The sequence below is a fragment of the Condylura cristata genome, unplaced genomic scaffold (genome assembly GCF_000260355.1).
Source record: "Condylura cristata isolate star-nosed mole 26May11 unplaced genomic scaffold, ConCri1.0 scaffold00013, whole genome shotgun sequence".
NCBI classification, from domain to species: Eukaryota; Metazoa; Chordata; class Mammalia; order Eulipotyphla; family Talpidae; genus Condylura; species Condylura cristata.
This window is the reverse complement of record NW_004567114.1, coordinates 32,637,335-32,661,324: the sequence shown is the minus strand read 5'-3', so window position 1 is coordinate 32,661,324 and position 23,990 is coordinate 32,637,335. Positions and strand designations below refer to the sequence as shown.

The 23,990-nt window shown below is 36.4% G+C and overlaps 2 protein-coding genes across 2 annotated transcripts in view; both read left to right on the top strand.

Annotated features, from left to right (window-relative positions):
* Positions 1–16,283, top strand: part of ARID4A (AT rich interactive domain 4A (RBP1-like)) — a 60,068-nt gene extending 43,785 nt beyond the window's left edge. The window contains exons 18-24 of the mRNA XM_004682089.2: positions 1,546–1,630; positions 2,434–2,575; positions 4,973–6,112; positions 6,308–6,412; positions 10,353–10,559; positions 11,152–11,298; positions 15,258–16,283. Coding sequence (XP_004682146.1) covers positions 1,546–1,630; positions 2,434–2,575; positions 4,973–6,112; positions 6,308–6,412; positions 10,353–10,559; positions 11,152–11,298; positions 15,258–15,361 — 1,930 coding nt within the window. The 3' untranslated portion in view covers positions 15,362–16,283. The remainder of the gene's footprint in view (positions 1–1,545; positions 1,631–2,433; positions 2,576–4,972; positions 6,113–6,307; positions 6,413–10,352; positions 10,560–11,151; positions 11,299–15,257) is intronic.
* A 7,506-nt stretch (positions 16,284–23,789) lies between these two features.
* The window catches only part of TOMM20L (translocase of outer mitochondrial membrane 20 homolog (yeast)-like), an 8,107-nt gene continuing 7,906 nt past the window's right edge, over positions 23,790–23,990 (top strand). The window contains exon 1 of the mRNA XM_004681831.1: positions 23,790–23,951. Within this exon, the coding sequence (XP_004681888.1) occupies positions 23,816–23,951 (136 nt within the window). The 5' untranslated portion in view covers positions 23,790–23,815. The remainder of the gene's footprint in view (positions 23,952–23,990) is intronic.

Genomic DNA, 23,990 nt, shown 5'->3' with positions numbered 1-23,990 from the left:
TTTTTTTCACCTGTGAGAACTTTACTACTACTTTTAGCAACTTTCAAATACATAACACATTATTATTATTCATCACCATGCTATACACCGACCCCCCTAGAATAACCCTATTTGGCTACATTTATGCTGGAAGTACCCTAACGCTAAGCTGCGGTCACCAGACTAGTGTGGACTGAACTAGTATGCTTTGTAGAGTTACTTACTCCTTCTCTGTTAGCCTGTACCAGATAACTAACTCTCTCACTGCATCAGACTACACTTGATTTAACTATATGTCTGTCATTCATTTACCAAACTGTGAGTTATTTAAGAGCCTTCCTTTTGTCTGTACTTCCTCATACAGTGCCTCGCAAATTTGTAGGCATTAACATATTTGGAAGTTAATGTGTTCAGAGAGTGGCAAAAATGTTCATAGCTTATGAACATTTTATGTTAATGTTCAGAATGTGGCAAAAATGTTCATAGCTTGTCCTGTTTTAAAACTTTTTAGAGTTTGGGTTAATCCAGGAGGAAATAAGAGTTCAAACCATAGTTTAGGTAGTTATGGTACCATATCAACCAAAAGCACCTGAAATCAGGTTCTTATTTTGTACAACTTTATAGTAACTAGGTTACAAAGCAAGAATATGGTTCCCATTAACCTAATATAGTTTAAAGCAAGGATTATCTACATTTTTTGTTTAAATATTTAGATTTTGTTTGAGCTCTGTAAATACCTATATATTTTCATAATGTAAGAATTGTTATTTAGTTCTAGAAAATTTAATTTCTAAGACTATTGACATTCAAAAGTAATGTCAACATCTTAAAAAGTATAGAGGAAGTGAGTTTTGAACTTGAACAGAATTAACTTAGAGGCTAGAGAGTTCTGGGAAGAATTATAACTGGAAAAGACTTCATAAAATACTGGAATGATCATTTTACAAATCTGAATTTACCTTATTTTTGCACAACTTGGTCTCCATCACAGAATAGCTTATTTTGTTAAACAGGTCTACAGCAGTTCAGTCATCTCGGGTCTTCTTAAGAGTTTATTGAGTCTCTCTGCACTGGTTCACTCTAAGAAATTCTCTTGCTTTGTCCTTTTGGTGGCAGGTATAGAAAGCGCCTAGTACAGTGGCTGTCCTTTACCAGCAAACCAACCCCTTTGCCCTCCAACATTCTGGCAACTATAAAACTTTTTAAAAAGTCTGTCTCAGGCCCTCCCTGGTGGCGCAGCGGGTTAAAGCACAGCACTGAGAAGTTAAAGCCACTTCCGCATGAGTTCGATTCCCGCCTGCCCCGGAGGTGACCACATGGCGCGGCAGACCTCTCCTGACCCGCCCGCTGCTCCCCTCAGCAGTGTACTTCCTCAGTCTGCCTGTTCTGCTTCCCACTCTGTCTCTGTTGAAGCCTCTCGTCGCCCCTGATCCTCTGGCCTGTACCCCAGTTCTGTATGCACAAATAAATAAATCTTAAAAAAAAAAAAGTCAGTCTCACTATTGTTTTTGTTTGGTGGATACATCACAGGTTATTTTTGTGAAATTATGATTTATTTATTTTAAGGTATGATGAATGGGTGAAGGCTGACAGGATAATATGGCCTTTGGACAAAGGTGGACCAAAGAAAAAACAGAAGAAAAAAGTGAAAGTAAGTACACAGATTTATATTTTTTCTGATAGATATAAGTATTCATATTGCATTTTTAAATAAATTTTGTCTTATCGTTGCAACAATCACCTTGCCTTTTTGAGTTAATTATGATTTTTCTCACTGATAAACCAGAGCTGAAAAAGTAAAAAAACTAAACACTTTTCTGTATTATGTGAGGGAAGGTGAAAACCAGAGACTCGTGACATACATCAAACTCAAATGCCTATAGAACTACATTTTGGAAAAGGGTAAAAGTACGATCAAAAATAAAAGATGACTTATGTCATTTCTCACCTGGAGCGGGTTAGTTTATTTCTCACCTGAAGTAACCACTTTAGTGCAGAATGTAGACTCAGAGTTGCCAGATTTTAGGATTTTAAAGACAACTATTTTTTTAACCAATTTTTTTCACCTGTGAGAACTTTACTACTACTTTTAGCAACTTTCAAATACATAACACATTATTATTATTCATCACCATGCTATACACCGACCCCATGACTTATTTTTCAAAACAACGGTAACTTAAAAAATGTAAATCTGACAATTTTAAATGTAGGATGCTAGTAGTAAATTAAAATTTTGAAGCATAATTTACTAGCAACTTAAACTCTTATCCACGCTCAATTTTCATTCACATTAAGTACAAATATGCTTGAAAGCTGTTTTTATTTTTTTGTAAGCAATTAGGCATTTATAAAGTAACTAACCTTTGTGATAAAATTTTCCTTGCATAAATAAAAATGTTCGTTTTTTATAAGGTATGACTCTTCTCATAGATTGTGTTGTTATTAATCCAGAATAAAGAAGACAGTGAAAAGGATGAAAAGAGAGATGAGGAGAGACAGAAGTCAAAACGGGGACGACCTCCTTTAAAATCTACCCTTTCATCGAACATGCTATATGCTTTGTCTAAGACTCCAAACAGTGAAGGAAAATCAGGTACTAGAAGTGCTCACAACAGTATTCCTGACAGCTCTCCTTTGTCAAATGAAATGGAAGGTGTTCAATTTGAGGATCATTGATTTTTTAAAAAATCAATAATATAAATAATAAAACCTCATTTGTGTGAGAGTCATAGAAAATCATCTTGGTATTTAATCTCATATTTAAACTACAAAATTTGACTTGAAGAAAATGTTCGATTTGCTTTATCATTTTGCTTGAATTTTTAATAATGTTTTACTTTGATTGAGGAATACCTTTTCTTGTCAATATGGCAGGAGTATTCAGTTTGAATGCAGGGTGGCTTGACAAGCCAAGCAGCCACTGTGTGATGCACTGTCCTTCAAAGCATGCACAAGTGTCTCCTGTAATGCAGTGTTCACCTGGGATCTTTAAACAAAGCTGAGACTGTTATTCAAAGAGCACAAACTAAATGGGTATAGGCGTGTTTTGTGCTGAGTATAGATGACCATATTTTAATATTTTGTGCTGAGTATAGATGACCTGCTTTTCTATGTGTATATTTTCTATGAATTTAAAAAACATTAAATAGTTGTCTTATAGAAACATTTTTCTCCACGAGAAAAACTATTTTGAAATACAGCGTTGGTTATAAATGCATATGCTTGATTGCAAATTATGAAAGGGCATCCTTTCTCCTCTTTACTGACATCTGCTGGAAGGTTGTCACAATACACAAATGTGAGCTGTCCAGAAGTTGAAAGATACCCTGTTATATTGCATGCCCTTTGGCAGTGCACACCCTATCAAATTATGCATAGTAGTGTTGCTTAACTGCCACATAACATGAGATACAAATGAATTCTAAATTCTGTATATGGTCAAAAAAACTGTACCTTTTCACTAATAAAATCCATTTAATTTTGCTTTTTTGACTTTAGAATCTGAGCACCATGAAGGAACAACTTCTGTATTTTATATAACTCACACACAGTTTTATGGTCCAACTTTACTATTTTAAAAGGTCTTGACTTAAAACAGAATGACTTCTTTTGTAAGATGGTGGCTTGCCCATACATCAGTCTTTTAATAGTTCGTTTTGTCCATCTCTTCTTTCCAGAATCATTTTATTTTTTCTTACATCATTGTAGTGGCCAGAGTTCTCCTTTCACCTTATCATCAGTGAACCATCCTTTGTAGTATGCCTCAGCTCTATGGTTAGCTGCTAGTTTTGACTCTTTTTTTTTTTTTTGGTTTCTCTATATTCCACATATATGTCAGACTGTGCATTGTTTCGTTGTTTATCTTTTTCCTTATGACTAATTCTGACTAGTGTAATTCCTTCCAGCTCCATCTGTGTTGTTGCAGATAACATAGGTTTGTCGTTTTTGATAGCTGAGTAATATTCCTGTGTGTGTGTGTGTGTGTGTGTGTGTGTGTGTGTGTGTGTGTGTGTGTGTTCATGCATGTACACCACATCTTTTTGATCCACTCATCTATTTTGGGTGTTTGGGTTGTTTCTGTATCTTGGATATTGTAAATAGTGCTGCAATAACCATAGGAGTGCAGGTTTCTTTTTGAATTAGAGGTTTTACTTCTTTTGGGTATATCTCAAGGAGTAGAATTCCAGAATCATTTTAAACAGAACGTTTTATTATTCTCTGAGGACACAAGTGGCCATCACACTTACTAGATGTAGTCATCTACTACATCCATAGTTAAAGTACTTAATATATTAACTTCATCTCAGTTGCAGTCCTTTGATTTTTTTCTAACCTAAGTATGATACTCATGAAAACTGTAAAATAGGCATTTTACAGAATTGAAATACTAATATTTTCTATACATTTTATATGCAGTTTAATTTTGTTTTTAATTTTTTAAATGTGTTTATTTTTCACATCATTATTCATTTTTGAACAATGCATACTTTCTTCTCTCAGGTGTAGTACCCATAAAATTCCTTCCACCAGTTCACCCATGAACCATCACAACAGTCCCTTCCCTATTTTGATCTCTCTACCTCCCCCTCCCTTGCAGAGTACCTCTGATTGATAGTTGCCTGTTAATTTTTTTCATTTATTATTATTGTTACTGTTATTATTGTATTTTTCCTGATCTCTTATTTGGTTCCCTTATAGTCCTTCTTTAAGTCAACCCATCCAAGATTTTTCTTTTTCCTTTATTTTGCTGAGCATAATCTCTTCTAGCTCCATCCATGTTGCTGGGAATGGCATGAGTTTATCATTTGTTAAATCATTCGCCCATTTTGGCACCAGTGTATGTTATAGTTTATCCTAGAAATTTCCATAGGAAGGTATTGAGGATTACATGATAAAAGGTTTGTTTGTCTCTGGTAGAATTTTTATTATAAAATTACATTAGTACTTAAGATGAAAACTTTTCTAAGTAATACAATATTTCCTGTTGCAGACTCTTGTTCATCTGATAGTGAGACAGAAGACCTTTTGGAAAAGAATTTAATGAATGAAGAACTTTCTCCTGAGATTAAAGAAGAACTAGAAAAAAATGAAAATTTAAATGATGATAAACTAGTTGAAGAAAATCCAAAGATTACTACACATATATTAAAAGAAAATGATAGGACTCAAATGCAGCCTTTAGAAACCTTGAAGTTAGAAGTTGGAGAGAATGAACAAATAGTACAAATTTTTGGGAACAAAGTGGAACAAGTAGAAGAAGTTAAGAAAGAGGCAGAAAAATCTCCCAAAGGAAAGGGAAGACGAAGCAAGACAAAAGATCTTCCTTTAGAAATTATAAAGATTTCATCACTTAGCAGCCAAGATGAAGCAGGAAATGAACCACATACAGAAGCTCAGAGTCTAGAATTATCTTCATTAGACAGTAAAAGCTTTTCTTCTACTACTGAAGATGAAATTGATCAGTGTGCAAAAGAAAAAAAGATGAAACGGAAAATACTAGGACAATCATCACCAGAGAAAAAAATAAGAATTGAAAATGGAATGGAAATAACAAATAGTGCATCCCAAGAAAGGACTGGTGATTGTGTTGCACCTGTGGGAACTAAAAACTTAAATTTTGAACAACACTTTGAAATAGAAAATGAAGGAATGCCGTCATTAACAGCTGAGTCAAACCAATGCACTCAAGAGTTAACTAGTGAAAAATTTGAGAGTCCAGTAGAAGAAACAATAAATACTCCACTGAAAGAGGAAGAGGATGCAATGCCTCTGATTGGACCCGAAACCTTGGTTTGCCATGAAGTCGATTTGGATGATTTGGATGAAAAGGATAAGACCAGTATTGAAGATGTAGTGGTTGAAAGTTCTGAGTCCAACTCTCTTGTTTCTATTCCATCTGCACTACCTTCTGCAGTACAGCATAACTTTTCAGTAGCTTCACCACTTACTCTCAGTCAAGATGAGTCTCGAAGTATAAAAAGCGAGAGTGACATAACCATTGAAGTGGATAGTATAGCTGAAGAATCACAAGAAGGTCTCTGTGAGAGGGAATCAGCAAACGGGTTTGAAGCCAACGTTGCCTCTGGTACCTGTAGCATAACTGTTCAAGAGAGAGAGAGCAGAGAAAAGGGTAAGGACTTTCTAGGGAGAAAATTAACCATTGTATTAAAGCCAAAATCAGTATGTTGAGTTTTAGGAAATTTTCCTTTTTTCAGTCATCCCTCCCTTTAAAAAAAGAAGTATTTTTTGTAGCCAAATTAATATAGACAGGTGAATAAATACACATACTCTTGATTTTTTTTCAAGCTCTCTCCCCTTATTTCAGGTCAGAAAAGACCCGGTGATGGAAATAGTGGATTACTGGCAAAAAAGCAAAAGCGTGCCCCAAAGCGAACAAGTGCTGTTGCCAAAAATGAAAAAAATGGGACAGGTTAGTGCTTTTCAATTGTAGCTTTTAGCATAGGGTTAAAATTTTCACCTGTTTGTTAGCTTGATTATTTGTCTGAGTTTAAAATAGATTTGTTATATTCTGAAAATAGTAATTTCCATTAATACTTAATCTGAAGGTGCTTGTCAATTTTATTTAAAGTTCGTCAGCTGTATTATTTGTACTTACCTCAAACAATTCAATATTAGAAAAACATTTTGTAATCTTAAATACATTTGTTTTAGTATTAAAAGCAGATTGCTTGTATTTCTGAATGGAATATTTTCCTTTAATTGAGAAAAGCTAATTTCTAGATTGTATCCTGGTAATTTGAAAACATAGGTAAGTAAAGAACATACTAAAACCAGCAAGGGAACTAGTAAATTAATGAATATTTTACAATGTAAAATAGACTTCTGCAATAAAGAATAAAATTAAGGGCCCTCCCTGGTGGCGCAACAGGTTGGGACATAATACTGCAAGCTGGCTTCCACCACCTCAGTGTGAATTCGATCCCTGTCCCTGGAGGTGGCCCATATGATGTGGCAGACCTCTCCTGACCCACCTGCTGCTCCCCTAAGCAGTGTACTTCATGGATCTGCCTGTTCTGCTCCCCACTCTGTCACCGGTGAAACCTCTCACCACCTCTGCACTGCTGGCTTGTACCCCAGTTTTGTATGCATAAATAAATAAACCTTAAAAAAAAAGAATAAAATTGAGTTGTAGGCTACAAAAGAAATAAAATGGTTGGTTTTGACAATTTTTACTTCTAAATATGCCTTCATACAAGTCTAAAAGGGAAATTTTAAGTTATAATGGATACATATTCCAAGGAAGAAACACTGAATTTATATAAAAGATACTTTTTTAAAAGATTTATTTATTTATGCATATAAGAACTGGAGTAAAGTCCAGAAGTATGAGGGCCTGAGAGGATTCATCAGAGACAGAGTGAGGAGCAGAACAGGCAGATGTACTGAAATACACTGCTCAGGGGAGCAGCAGGCAGGGCAGGAGAGGTCTGCCACACATTCAGGTCACCTCCCTGGCCAGGCATGGAACTTGTGCTATGGTAGCTTCATAGTGCTATGCTTTAACCTGTTACCACCAGGGAGGGCGCTACATAAAAGATATTTCAAGTGAAAACCTATTTTCTCAGTCACATGGAACTAGTGCCTGGGCTATAGGTCTGGAATGTAGAGGAAGAGTGATGAGAGATCAGACAGGAAAGGTAGCAGATATTACAAAGGGAAAATGAGTAACTTTATAGTAGGTAAGCCTGATGAACACCATTTTAGCCAAATGATCAAAGTAATGGCCCAAATTGAAATCATGTACCACCTGAAAAGATACAACAAGATAGTGGCAGAGCTGTGATTCTTTTGTCAAAGATGTATGACCTAAATGTAATCATGATGAATCAGCACCAAATTCAAACTGAAGGATATGCTATGAAATAACTGGCATGTGACTTAAAATATTGTCAAGGAAAAGTCGTGATAGTCAAGAAAAGAGCAAATGTTCCATTTTCAAGAAGTCATATGAGATGTGGCAATTACGTTCAGTATGTAATTTGCACTTGAATCCTGTTGCTATAAAGAATATTATTGGGTCAAATAGAGAAACTTGTGCAGAATCTGAGTAAATAATATTAAATATGTCTGCATTCATTTTCTAATTTTGGTGGTTCTGTTATGGTTCTGTTAGAGTATCATTCATATTAAAAACAGCCATAAATTTGATGATACTCAAAGCCCTCCTCTTGAGTATGGGCTGAATTTAGTGAAATAATCGTTTGCCAGCTGCAAGAATACATAAAAGGTACTGCAGATTCCTGCTCACTCTCCCTTGGATCACTTGCTGTGGGAGAAGTTAGCTGCCATGTTGTGAGAACATTTAAGCAATCTATGGAGAGGCCAACATGGTAAGGAACTGAGGCCTCCTGACATCATACATGCAAATAAGCACATCATTTTGGAAACATGTACTTTCTAGCTTCAGTCAGGTTTATGGAGCCTATAGCTCTAGCCAGTAGCATCACTGCAACCTCTCAAGATGTCCTGAGTCACACAAAAGCTCCCAGATTTTGTACTCAAGAATTGTGCATTAAATATTTGCAGTTTCAAACTGCTAGACTTTAGGGTAATTTGTTGTTAACAAGGAGAATGTTCTTGTTTATAAGAAATAAAAAGTACTTACGTGTAACAGGGGAAATAAAATAAGTAGGACTTTTTTATTCAGAGAATGGGAAATAAAATAACTAGGACTTAGCCAATATATGAAATGCAGGAGTAGTAGCGGGGTTTTGGAAGAATCATTCAGGGAATGTTGAATTAGTGGTATCCAGTATTAATAAAATAAACTAAAAACAAAGTCTATTTTTAGAAGAATTGCAAGTGGCTGTGTAAATGGAGTGGGTTTGAAAAAAGTTGCAAATGCTATAGAATATTTAAGTAGCATTAAGATACATTTATTGAATATGGTAAGTAATATTTGGGATCCTAGTAAGAAAGGAGATATGTGGTTATTTAAAGTGAATCAGGGGGAAAAGAATTCCTTTTTCAAGAAATTTGACCCTAGAGAGAAGAAAAGCAGTACCTGCTGAAGCAGGAAGATTCCTTTTCTTACCTGTAAGGGTGGGAAAGATAAGCATGTTGGTAGGCTCTGGGAAAAGAGATAGTTTTAAGATATAAGAATATGGATAATAGACACTGGGAAATTACAGTTTAACTGGTAGTGGATGGTTTCAAGAGTTTAGTTGAAGAGATTGGTTTACCCAGAAACAGACTCCTCTTTTTGAGTCTAGAAGGGAAAAAAAATCAAAAAGAACAGATGCAGGAGGGACAAAGCAGAGAAACTGAATAACCTTCAATTTTGCCTACTCAGGATAAAGCAAGATTGGCTTTTGAGAGCAAATAAAGTGCCAATAGAGTTTAGTGCTTGAAAACATTAAACTAAAATGTATAGAGAATTCTAACTAATTAAGTGAAGACCAAAAACATGTCTATTTAAATTTGAAGGATGTCAAGCCACTTGTATCTGCTCACATTTTCTTCTCTGTAAAAAGCCAGATGTGTACTTTTGATCTTTTTTTTTTTTAAAGATTTATTTATTTATGCATACAGAACTGGGGTACAGGCCAGAGAGAGCTGCAGGGACAGTGACAGGATTTACCAGAGACAGAGTGGAAAGCAGAACAGGCAGATCATTGAAGTACATTGCTGAGGGGAGCAGTGGGCGGGTCAGGAGAGGTCTGCCGTGCTATGTGGGTCACCTCCAGGGCAGGGTTCGAACTCATGCTGAAGTGGCTTTAACTTCTCAGGGCCCTGGGTGCTTTTTTAGTGTAGCCATAGTTTGGGTTGTTTCAGCATTGTTTCTGTGTTTGATTTTAAACAAATGGGGGCAATACTATACATATTGTTTTACAATTTTGGTTTTTCATTTACAAATTGGATATTTTGCCATTTTTGATCTTATGAATACTAGCTTTTATTTTTTAAGTTTTTTTTTTTTTTTATTCATAGAGGAATTGGGGTATAGGCCAGAGGTGCAGGGGGTGAGAGTATTCATCAGTGGCAGACTGGGGAACAGAACAGGCAGAGTGATTGAAATACACTGCTGAGGGGAGCAGCAGGCAAGACAAGGTCAGCTTCCTGGCTGAGGATTGAAATGGTGGCTGGGGAGAGCCTCCCAGTGCTGTACTCTAACCTGTTACACCACCAGTGAAGGCCCTAGATTACTTTTTTTTTAACTTTAGCAGAGTATTCAGTAGTATTTAAGTTTTAACCATGTCCATTTGGTGGACATTAAGACCCCTACCTCTCTTATTTTTTTTACTGTTATAAACTTTGTGCATTTATTTCTGTAGGATTATTGGATTTGTTGCATTTAGTATTTGACATTTTTATCATTTGTAATTTCAGTCATTTTTTTCTTCTTATAGGACAAAGCAGTGATAGTGAAGATCTTCCTGTTCTTGACAGTTCAAGTAAATGTACACCAGTAAAGCATCTTAGTGTATCTAAGCCACAGAAACTTGTACGATCTCCTGCAAGAATATCTCCTCACATCAAAGATGGAGAAAAAGAAAAACACAGAGAAAAACATCCAAATTCATCTCCTCGGACATATAAATGGAGCTTTCAACTCAGTAAGAAGCTTATAAAAATCTTAAATGCATATTATAAAATGGTATATAACAAAATTTTTAAGAAGAGGAATAATGATTAGCAAACTAATTTATTTGTATATACTCTAAATATTGTCTTATCACTAACTTTAACTTGTTATCTTAAATACAAATCCATGTGTTTTCATAATACCAGATAAAACATTTGACTGAAGTAGGGTCTCCAATTATGAAGTAAGATATGTTGTGTGTATGTGTGTGTGTGTGAGTGAAGTTAAAACACCCTTTCTGGTAATGACAACAATTGCAAGTAATTAATAAATGAGAGGAAACATTGAGACACAGAAACTAGGTAAATAATTACAACTGCAGAGCAGCATTGGTGTATACTGATTTTCTATGTGTGTTTTTCTGTTCACTTTTAACATATCATTAAGTAGTTCATATATAAAACTTTATGAATGGCTCCCCTTTTTATAGAACATTAGTTAGCATAATATAGTAGGTTTCAGTGAGTAAAGGGTTTTTTTTTTTATTAATTTATGAGTTAGACTTTCAATAGAACTGCCACTTTTTCCCCCACAAATCCAAATTAACTTTTTCCCCCTTTTAGATGAATTAGAAAATATGAACAGTACAGAGAGAATCTCTTTTCTCCAAGAAAAACTACAGGAAATCCGGAAATATTACATGTCTCTGAAGTCTGAAGTTGCAACCATCGACAGGAGGCGGAAAAGATTAAAAAAGAAAGACAGAGAAGGTAATTTGAATAAAATTTTTCTCCCCCTATTTTTGAAATCTGTATCCTGTCATTTTAAAAGATAAAGGTTTGTCACAAGAATATAGAGGTCTGTCACTACTTGGAAATAGTATATACTTACTGCTGTTTTTAGATTCCTTGTTTGTTGGCATTGTAGTGAGTCAGTCATTGAATTTGATAGAATGAGTTACTTGAAAAGTACTATGAACTGTTCTACAGACTGTGATTTTACTAATTGTGTTGGTTATGGAAAGTTTACTTCTGAATTTCATTTCTTTGTGCAGTGTTTTTTGGCTGTTTGTTAACAAGCACTATATTAAACTTTATGGAAGTTACTAAAATGAATATGCATTTGGCTTATCCTCAAGGACATTAGCTTGTTGGAACCTTAAGTCATTTCCTAAGCTAATATTGTTGAAAATAGTTCACCTCAACAACACTAATGCATACATACCTTATGGTAGGCCTTCAACTAGGTGGTATAGAGATGTATGAGACACTGATCTCAAAGATCTTAACATATCTCTAGTGGGGCAGTATATTATAAGGGCCATAAGAAATGAAATGACCAAATGTAGGCATTGGTATAAAGAGCCTGTCTTTTAGAAACTGAAAGGTGGACTACTGTACTGTCCTAGCAGATGAGAGAATGTTAAAACCAAGGGGCTGTTATATTTGCAGAGAGGTTAAACAGGAAGCAGCAAATTATTTCCTACAACATAACTCCAAAAAAGCTCTAAGGCAGGGAGGGATCTGGAATTATGCTGAAAATGGGAGAAATTTGATTCTTTTATCCCACCTGTTATGCAGGATTACCTTTCTGTTGAACTCTAGCAGATTTAATTTATTGGAAGGTGAGAGAGTTTAGTAAGTTTGTTGACTCAGGAACAAGATGAACAAGATGAAGTTTAAGTGCTAAACCGTAAATGATCTTGAGCAAAAGTTTGCAATACTGAATAGGATTTCTATCCCTTTTTCAATTAAAGAACTTATCCTCTTGTCTTCATGAAAGCTAGTATCCTAACTTATGCTCATTCCTGGGAGAAAATCAAAGGATCCTCTAGAGAAACTGGCCAACCCAAGAGAAATATTCTAATGACCCTTAGAGAGGTTCTTGACCTGCACCCAAAAGCAAAGTCCTTGCCAGTTGTTCAAGTGAATTGTCCATCATTGAAAACCCTACTTATTCATGCATAGTTTTTAAATGTCCTTTTAAATATTTTAAAGTCTCTTAAATATGAAAGCTACAAGACCAGATATCTGATGAAAGCCTCTCTAGAAAGACACAAACCAAACTAAAAAGAATAAAAAGGGAACTTGTAAAAGCCTAACATATTATACAAAAGCACAAAATTAAAATTAATATCCAGAGATGTAGGAAAGATTGCAACCTTGAAACAAAAGAATACTATTATTAAAATTTAGAAAATAAGAATCTCTTAAAAACTAAAAATTAAAATTAAAATAAATATCTAATGTAAGTCGTAGACAATAAAGTTAGAAGAATTCCAATAAAAGGTCACAAAGGCAATAGAGAGAATTTCTATGACAAACAATAGGATCTGGTCATGAGATCTAACTTCTGGATTACAAAATTTCTAGGAATCACAGAATAAACATAAGCTAAAGCTATCATCAAAAAAAAATATTGTAAGAAAAATTTCCTGAACTAAAAAATGAGTTAGAATATTGAAAAAAATAGTGGGGAAAGTCACAGCAAAATACATCATGAAATTTTAGAAACTATTGATAAAGATTCTGAAAGTTTCCCATATATAGGTACATACAAAAATAAATGGGTCTCGGCATCAGGTATCCCATGTTAGCTACTCAGTGATACCACTAAGATCTGTCAATAGAAGCAAAACTAAAAAGACACCATGAGGCCCTCCCTGGTGGCACAGCGGGTTAAAGCACAGCACTGAGAATCTAAAGCCACTTCTGCATGAGTTCGATTCCCGCCTGCCCCAGAGGTGACCACATGGTGGGGCAGACCTCTCCTGACCTGCCCGCTGCTCCCCTCAGCAGTGTACTTCATCGATCTGCCTGTTCTGCTCCCCACTCTGTCTCTGGTGAAGCCTCTCACCGCCCCTGAGCCTCTGGCCTGTACCCCAGTTCTGTATGCACAAATAAATAAATCTTAAAAAAAAGACAGCATGAGATCCCTTAAACAGGCAGTCCTACAAGAGGAAAAAATCAAGGATAATTCATGATGACAGTGACTGGAAGCTCTATGATGACAACAACCTGGCAGGCCTAGACAGCAACTGTTCCAGGAAGAGGATGTGATAGAAGAGGCTACCAGGAGGGATGTCTCTTTAAAAACAAAAGTAGGGTCCTCCCTAGTGTCTCAGTGTGTTAAAGTGCAGTACTATGAGGTTCTCTTAAACCACTGCATCATGAGTTGGATCCCCAGCCAGGGAGGTGACCCACCTGGTGCAGCAGACCTCTCATGACCTGCCTGCTTCTCTCTCAGTTATTTCAGCAATCATCCTGTTCTGTTCCCCACTCTGTCTTTGGTGAATCCTTTTACCCCTACCCTCCACCCCCCATATCTCTGGACTGTACCCCAGATCTGTAATCATAAAGAAATAAATCCTTAAAAAAAAAAAAGTAAATCACCTAATAGACTTGCCCATCTTAAGAGATGCTTTCCACTTACTACAGAATTAGGAGATGAACAATTACTTGGAATGACCTGTGTCATATGTGCTCTTGAATCATGCTACTCCAAGTCTAGCAGTTCTTAATTTCTGGAAATTTGCTGGAAAGAGTAGGCTTTCTGTGTTTGTTCTTAAAAATTGTGAAATATGGGCCCTCCCTGGTGGCGTAATGGGTTAACGTGCAGCACTGTGAACCTGGCTGCAGCTGCTTCAGCACAAGTTCTATCCCCAACAAGGGAGCTGACCCACATGGCGTGGCAGACCTCTCCTGTCTCATCCACTGCTCCCCTCAGCAGTGTACTTTGCTAATTTGTTTGTTCTGCTCCTCACTCTGTCTCTGGTGAATCCTCTCTCTACCCCCTGTACCTCTGGCCTGTACCCCAGTTCTGTATGAATAAATGTATACAGTTTTTTTTAAAAATTGTGAATTGCAAGAACTCTTTACTTGTGAACATAAGTGGAGGAAATTAACAAATTAAAACATTTACTGAGAACCTCAACTGCTTTGAATTTCCTAAAGGTGATAATAAGTTTTTGATTATTAAAGTGAGGCACTGAGTAACTTCTGGCATATATTTTAGATTAATTGCAGTGAGTTACAACATGCCATACTGGTAGTACACATTCACACAGAAAAACTTAAAAATTAAAACTTTAAAATAGGAAAAATTGGGCAAAGATGATGGGAGATAAGAGAGATTTACATAGAAAAAGTAAAAACAAAAAGTGGCAAATCGCCTACTACCTATAGTAAGGCCATTTAAGGACTTTTTGAAAATCATACAGCCATACTTTATGTTGCTCCTCTATGTGATGGTATCATATGTGATGGAGGGAGCTTTATGGAAATGATTTGTCCATCAGTAGGAATGTTGGGGTAGGATAAAGATAGGAAACCAATGATTACCTGGTTATAAGAAATTCTCTGTGATAAAGGAATTCTCTGTGGTTCATGATTCACAGATAAAATAGGAATTCCTTATAGCAAGCGTTTAGCATTTATCTTTGTTTGGACTTGTGTCTGATTTGGGACAAGGTAGTTCCTTTTTCTGAGATCGTTCAAGTAGGAGCCTAAGAGTTTATATACCTTTAGTCTCATATTTTATGGTGCCTGTTTTTAATTGTCATGTTACTTAACTAGCCAAGAGGGATTTTTGCAAACAATTCGTTCTACTTCATGGACCATTTAAGCAGACTATATTTGAAGTGAATAATGTTAAGTTTAATTTCTAGTTTGCCAGTGGCTGATATCTTTGTGTGTTCATTTTGGAATCTAATGTAATTATTTGATTACAGTGTCTCATGCAGGAGCCTCCATGTCATCTGCTTCGTCAGACACTGGAATGAGTCCCTCATCTTCATCTCCACCACAAAATGTACTTGCTGTAGAATGCAGGTGATAAATATTTTCTCTGCCTCCCCAGCAGTTTGCTGCCATGGACATAAATCCCCAAACCCTGAAATACAACCACAGAAAAGCACTCAACTGGTCTGACATTGCTAAGTATATCCTGAATACTTTTCCAAGCTGGATTGTATCTACTCCCATTTCTTTTTTTTCTGTTGCAAAAAATAAGCTGATTAATAATTGAAGGTTAGGCAACCTGCCATATTTGTCATAATTTTTCCTCTCTAATTTTTTTTTTTCATTTTTGTGAAGATAGAAAAAGGGCACTTAGCAAATTTGTATTTGTATAATAAAGCTTTCAGGTATTATAGGAATCATAGACAAGCAAGTGCACATGATAAACATCAAAATATTATTCAGCTGAATAGTTACTGCTGCACTTTCACTAAGATGTATTTGAACACTTGGTGAGTAGGGGGTTTATGTTGTGTTTTTTTTTTTTTCTTATTATTGTTAGGTTGGGTGTTTTTTTGTTTTTGTTTTTGTTTTTTTCTTGTGGAAGCACTTGCTATTTAGAACTGCCAAAGTATATGTTCAGCAGTGTGCCCAGGTTTAAAGGTGTAAATGGGACAAAATAAATTGTGAAAGGAAGTGTAGTTGACTGAAAACTACAGTTGTAATAAGTCTTCCACTTTTTATAGGATTTTTGAGCACACAATTATGCAAATATTTTAATGTTTATTAATGTTTACAGTGGAATTGTGAATAAGTTTTCAGTGGACTATCTTATCCCTTGACAAAAATATTTTGTCTTTTTTCTATGTAATTTCAGAGTTTTTATTTTGTTACAAAAAGACAAAAATGAAATATATAACAACAATGAAGTTATTTAACAAGATTTCTAAAGCTGAAAATTTTGTGTAAAATAAGGTATTATCTTGCAACTTGTTAAATATATTTATTCAGACATTGGATGTTGTATTTTTATGTATTTTTTAAAATATTAATAAAATTGAAAAAAAGAAAAATTCTAGGTTAATTCACTCTTTGGATGACAGTAGCTCTCAGCTGTCCCTTTTACAGGAGGTTGCATTCAGCAGCTCTACCTGCACTGAAGGGAGTTCTATCTCAGTCCTTCAAACAGTATAGATCTATAAATGGGCATCTGATCATTAAAGTATGTCCTCATTTAGAAACTTTGGCAGTCCTAGTATTTAAACTGTTTTGAGGATGAAATTTTTGGTTGCCCTTAAGATACTTTGTCACAGTTTTTATGTTTGCTGTACTGCCGAATAAATTTATATCTCCCAAAGTTGAGATGCAACAACTAAGTAAAGCTATGTATGCTTTGTCTGTGAATTGTTCCACAGACTGATACATTTTGTAAATAATTCCAAAATCATGTATTTAAAGTAATTTTGCCATATACATTATGTAAAAAAGTGATTTTTTAAAATCAGTTTTTAAATTCATGTTTGTACATTGAAAGGGGTTTTTTTTAAACCTCCTTTTCTGTGTTTAATATGCTGTAGAGTAAAAACCTAGACGCTCTAGACTGTATTTCAGGATCTGATTTACAAGAACAAAGTCAGAGCTAAACACTAGTGATGGCATAGCATTACTGAAATCATGTTTCTTAATTTCATTTTACTACATTGTGAACTTGTGATTCAGATTCCTTCCATTTTCGCAGAGAATTAAAAACAAAAAAAAGTACTCTTGTAAAATGCACTTTCCTGTCTTTTCTTTGCAAAACAGAAGTATTTCAATGTAAAATAAAAATGGAGCTCAGTGGGCAGTATTAATAAAGGCCATGTTTTAAACATAGGCTTAATATTTTTAGTTTTCATTTAAGTGATTGTTTTTTTTTTTTCCTAAAGTGCCAGTATCTTACAGTTGGAAAATAAGACTTCACAAAACAAAGCATATTCAAAATATTCACAATAAAATATTTCTAATACTGATTATAAAAATGAAAAGTGTGTCATTCTAATCCATTCGGAGCTAGGAGGCAACTGAAATTTACACATCAGATATTTTTAAAATTTCTTTTAGTTGAGTAATTGAGATAAGTACTTAATCAACTTGAATACTGTCCCATCTAATTGATATAAATCTGGTCATGGACCTGCTACAGAGAGCAAAATTATGTACACTGAATTGGATCTATCTATGGACACTTCTACCTGGGGATGGACAGAACTGTAAAAGTAAGTGAATACTGATAACATACTAAAATCAAATGTTGGTTGTATTTTGAGTAGAGCTAAGCTTTGAATAGATAGCTCTTACATTGCCTAAGGAAGCTGGATATATCTGAAGTGGATATAAAATCAAGTTATTTGAGGATTACGGAGATTTTTGTTTTAGCATTCCATTGTATGCTTTTTTTGTTTGTGTTATTTTACTAGCTTTTCTGTCCTTCACTAAGAAAAATGTTTGTACTTAAGCACATACATAGTATGTATTCTATGAAACTGCTTTACGTTATGGAAATCTATATGGATTAAGCTATTTGTTTGCTTTTATATACCATTCTTCAAAGACCTACAATGTACCTTTCTAGCCCCATAATTTAACACAGCTATCAACATTGTGAAAATATTTAAAGCTATATTCAACCACATATAAAAACTATTAGGAGAAGTCATTCATCACTGATTTATTAATCTTCTATGTGCTAAGGCCAGGAGGCACAGCAGTGAGCAAGACCATGGAATGTATAACCTACTGTGGTAGATATTCAACATTTAACACATATAAATTCTTCACTGCAGGTCTGATAAGTATAGATGGACTGTGAATGTTTGGGACAGAAAGCAACTGTAAAGCCATCCAGTGAGGATTATAAATTGGTTAGACAAGGGCCTCCCTGGTAGTACAAGAGGTTAAGTTTCAGCGCTATCAACGTATCAGCAGCCACTGTAGCACAGGTTTGATCCCTGGCCAGGGAGCTGACCCACATGGTGCAGCAGATCTCTCCTGTCTCATCTGCTGCTCCCCTTAGCAGTGTATCTCAGTCTAACTGTTCTCCCCACTCTGGTGAAGTGGATCCTCTCACCTCCCACACCTCTGGCCTACACCCCAGCTCTAGTATGCATAAATAATTAAAATCTTAAAAGAAAAATGAATTGGTCAGGCAAATGAGAGGAGAGCAATGGAGAATTGAGTGCTCCAAGCACAGGGGTGAGGAGAGAATGGTGGTAATGAGCCAGACCTGAGAGAGAAGAAACAAGAGCCAGATCAAGCAGAGCTATTCAGGCATTGCCCAAACCTTACACCTGATTCTGACCTTCCCGCACCTGTTCGCTATACCACTTTTATCCCTATGTGTCCAGAACTATGTCAAGAGCCACTTTTCCATAAAGCTTACAGTACCTGAGCCACCAACAGAATATCACCCTCCTTTCATGCTTTGAAAGTATTTTTAATCTTGTGCAAGGTTGAAGCTTACTTTATTTAATAACTTGCCTTGTATCATGTTTACTTACACATGTGTCTTTCTACCGTATTAGGAATGTTCAGTTCTTTCGTTATAGATATAGCCCACAAAGTGCCTGGTCTATATAATAAGAATGGTCAAAAACTAATGTTTACCTAATTTGAGAAAAATTATCATTTAATTGCTGTTGTTTAATGTTATTTATGAGCCTCGTGTACAAAGCCAGTTATTTAAAAAAAGTCTGAATATTTTTTGAAAAGTGTAAAGCAGAGACTTACTTAAAATTCTAATCCCCAATTTTAACTATTTGTTGATGACGTATTCATTCTCCTTGTTTCCATTTCCTGCATTATTTTCATGTAGTTATACACATATTTTTATCCTATTACATGAAGACTACATATGTGATGGCGCATCATTAGTGACTTACAATAGTGAATTAGACTCTTATAATGGAGTTTGTACTGGTAAGGAATTTCCAACAAGTACTTGCTTAATGTTTCAGAATAAAAATATTTTCTTAGTCTTTCACGTTTTATTATAATATTTTCCTTATTCAGAAGCACAAACTAACTTTTTATTCACATATACTAATTATATCTTTTTAAATGGAATAAGAAGGGCAGTGTTTATAATTTTGGGATTATAGTTAATATAATGATGAAGCTATCTTCACTTTGTAATGTGTATTCTGAAAAATTTATTTTGAAGAATTCTACTGTGAAAGTTAAGGAACTTCCATGTAAATATAATAAATGATTATTCTGCAGCAGTAATTGGATTTCTTTGTAAGGCTAACCTGCATTAAATAAGACTTATCAGACTCAAGCATTTCACCAACTTAGAGTTACCTGATTGAGCAACTAAAAATATAGGACACCCAATTAAAATTGAATGTCAGACAACAGATAATTTTTTAGTATAAATGTGTCCCATTCAAAAATGACTCCTGAAATTCAAACTTAACTGGGCAAGCCTATATTTTATCTGCAAATCCTGTAACTAATTTTTTCATCTATATTCCAAGACATAGGTATTATCTTTCATAGTACTATTTCTTGGTCTCTGATGAAGGATAACACCTTTCTGAAGTTTCTCTTGTTTTCCAAGGATGAATGTGTCTGGGCAACTCATGTGATTTTTAGAATTAACTACTTCCTGGATGTAGTCATCATCTCCAGGATTGGTCCTGTAATTGCTAAATTTTGACAAGATAGTTGTAATGCATTCAGATTTGGGGCACCTTTCTCACCACATGCTAATTGCTCTAAGAAGTTCTCTTTCACCAGTAGCCAACCTGCTTTCAAATAAAATCTGTGCATTACAATTTAAAATGTCTTTATGCCAAGACACTTAATAATTATTAATAAAGCCACAATAAATATTCACATAGATTTTAGTGTGAATATACATTTTCACTTCCCTTGAGTAAATCTAGGAGTGAGATTGCTAGATTGTATGACTTACTATCTCATATTCTTACTAGCAGTATACAAGAGTTCTAGTTCACTACATCCTTGCCAGCACTCCATATTTTTAGGGACTCCTCCACCCAAATCATTCAGCTAGATGTGTATTGGTATTACACTGTGCTCTTTATTTGCATTTCCATAATGATTAATGATTTTAATACCTAGTAACTTCCAAGTGTTGGAAAGAAATATATAAAATATATAAAGAAATGGGAGGACCCTCCTTCATGACACAATTGGTTAAAGCGCGGCACTATGAAGCTATCCACACCCACTGCAACACAAGTTTGATCCCCAGCGAGGGAGGTGACCCACATGGCACGGCAGACCTCTCCTGTCTTGCCCACTGCTCCCTTTGGCAGGGTATTGCAGTTACTCTGCCTGCTCGCCTCCTCACACACTTTGTCTTTGGTGAATCTTCTCATCCTCCTCCCCCATGCCTCTGGCCTATACCCTAGTTCTGTATGCATAAAAAAAAAAAAAAAATGGAACCTCGCACACACTGAAATATTAATGTAAATTAATGATACCTAGTAATGGTGGACACCCTCCTTTGCCCTTGGTCCCAACAGCTCCATATACCCTATGCTGTGTATTCTCATATCATATATGCTCAAAGAAATTTATATGGTTTGTATCGACCAAAGAAAGGGAACCATCTTAAATTCCTATTGACAGAAAAATGGATAAATGACTGTGGTACATTAATTCAAAACTATAGGGTAGTTAAAATGAATGAACTCCAGAGCCAAATATTTCAATGTGAATAAATCTTAAAAATGAGTAAGAAAAAAAAAACAAATTGGCAGATAATATATTTCTGCAAAATCTGCGGAAACTTTAGGGGTCTTTAATAGATAAGGATTTCTAGATGTTGGTGATCGTTTCACTTATGTGAAACATCTAATCATACACTTTAAAAATAACCAATTTAATGAAAAAACGTTCAACATCACTTGTAATAAGGGAAATGCAAATTAAAGCCACAATGAGATACCATCTCACACCAGTGAGAATGGCACATCTTAAAACAACTAGCAACAACAAATGTTGGTGAGGATGTGGAGAAAAAGGAACTCTCCTGCACTGTTGGAGGGAATGCAAACTGTTATAACCACTATGGACAGCTGTTTGGAGGTTTCTCAAACTGCTAAGAAGAGCTTCCATATAACCAGCAATCCCACTCCTAGGCATCTACCCAAAGAACACAACATCGATTCAAAAGGATACCTGCACCTCCATGTTTATTGCTGCATTATTTATAATAGGAAAGATGTGGAATCAACCCAAATGTTTGAGAATAGGTGACTGGATTAAAAAGATGCAATACATATACACAATGAAATATTACTCAATAATCAAAACAGATAAACGCATGCCTTTGGCAGCAGCATGGATGGAGCTGGAAGGGATCATGCTTAGTGAAATAAGCCAGAAAGAAAAAGAAAAATACCAGATGGTTTCACTCATAGCAGGAGCATAAGGGATGGGGAGGTGGGGGAAAGAGAATCAAATATAATAAAGTAAAAACAAACAATGAACAATTATAAACCAGAGCAGAGACATGTTATCTGGTGGAAAGGGAAATGGGATAAAAATTGGAGTGGGAAGTGTGCATTGGACTGTCGTGATGGCACGTGGGTGAATTGGTGGTGAGAAGCCCACCGTTACTACAACTGAGATGGAAAAATGCACACAATGAATGATGTAAAAAAAATAAAAAGAAATCCTAAACCCCAGTACTGTTTCCCCTATGAATAAAGGTTATTGAATGTTCACCCATCCCGTGGACACAGGGAAAAGAAATGTCCAATTCAATAATAATTCATAGCTCAATAAAGCTGTTAAAAAAAAGAAAGAGCCACCATTCAGCATAGAACTATGCTTTTGTGATAATTACTAATGTCTACCTCAATTTGGGTAATGACCAAATTATTAATGTTTACTTCAATGTGGGTAATGATCAAAGTTTCATAGAAATTCCAATCAGCAATTTAGCAAGAGTGGTATCTATATTTGAGGGAGGTTGGGAATCTACCTTAACCATAAAAACATGCTTGAAATTTTTCAATGACATTCTCTCCTGGTTTCTGTGGCTATTTCAACTTCAGTCATGTTTATCTCTAGTTGCTGAAATAATTCCCCTGCCTTCATCATATCACTGTTTATTGTTTCTCTGAACATGCACTTAGTCTACAGCTTTCCCTGGCCTCAACCTTCTCTCACTACAGGAATTAATGATGAGCCCAGGAGAAGTGAAGATAGTAAAGTAGGATCAGCAGAGTGTTTTTTTTTAAACTCGAGCAGAGGGTGTAGAAAAATCACTGGGAGCTGGGCTAAACTCCCCATCAAGATTCTGAACCAAAAATCACTCTCAAGTCACCAGTAACATTAGATGCTAATGCCATCCTTCCTTCTGTTTGTGTATACATTCGGCTTTGACAACAACCAAAGTTCCCAGAGAAAAAGGCTGAGTTATAACTGGAAGAAACAGTACTCAAAAAAAAAAAAAAAAAACAAGTTACCTGCAACTTACACATGTTAGCTTTTTAAATTGTGAGTGCAGGGCGGGATTATGGTGACGGCACACGGGTGACTTGGTGATGGGAAACCCGCAGGGATTACAACTGGGATGGAGAAAAAATTACAAAATGATGTAAAAATAAACTGTTATAAAATAAAAAAAAAAACTGAGTGCAGGGAAATGCTTATGTGTTATACACATGTAACAACTGACTGAATAACCTAAAAAAACAAAAAAAAGTATCATTCTTAAAATTTCTTACCGAGGTGATATTCTCTTTGGCTTAGTATAAAAGTGAAAACTCTGGCATTTGGGATAAAGTCTTACCTCCCTTGTCTGGGCGGTGTCTGCTGCTAATAAAACCATTAGAAGGGAAAGCAGGTGGGCCAGTATGTGGGTGTCTCAGTCCATTTTTTGTTCTAGGACTTCTGGCTGGCAGACCCAGTCCAGCAAATTAACGTTTCTTCCAGACTAAGTATTTTTGTTTCAAAATTCCTCCTTTTTGAAGCTATTGGGCAAAGGGGGGGAGGGGAGGATTCGGGGAGGGGGGGGGTCTATGGATTGCTAGGTTATGGGGAGCCGGTGGTGAGAAGTAAGGAGGTGGGACAAAGAATCCCAGGTTGGGGGACACTATTCATGTTCAGGCAGCTGTGTGACCCAGGAGACCATCAACGTTGACCTTATCAACTTATTTTGCAGCTGAAGGAAAAGAGGTTTCGGGGGACCCATTACGCCAGCCCATCAGATTCCGTGAAAGTGTGTATTGGGTCAGGGTGGGGGGGTAACGGCGGCGTTTGAGTAAGGGGTTCAGAATCTGGAGTGCGACAGACCTGGATTCCAAAAGATCTCTGCCACCCGGTGGCCGGTGACCGCCGCACACGTCCGCTGGGACGCGGTGTCCACTGTCGCCTACCAGGCGTCGACGCGCGGCTCCGCACGCCTCTGGCCGGGCGCACAGGCGGCCCGAGGCCTGGATGGGCGCCGCGCTGACGCCCCCTACCGGCCGGTGTGCCCCCCGCGCTCGGCGGCCAGCACCCAACGCTTGGCTCGTGGGAAGCCCGCGGCCGGATGCCCACCGTCCGCTCCCTCCTCGGCCTCTTGGCGGCCCTGGCGGCCGGTGGCGCCGTCGTCTTCCTAGGCTATTGCGTTTATCTTGACCGGAAGCGGCGTGGCGACCCCGAGTTCAAACGCCGCCTGCGGGACAGTGAGTGCGACGGCGGCGGAGGCGTGGCCCGGCCGGGCC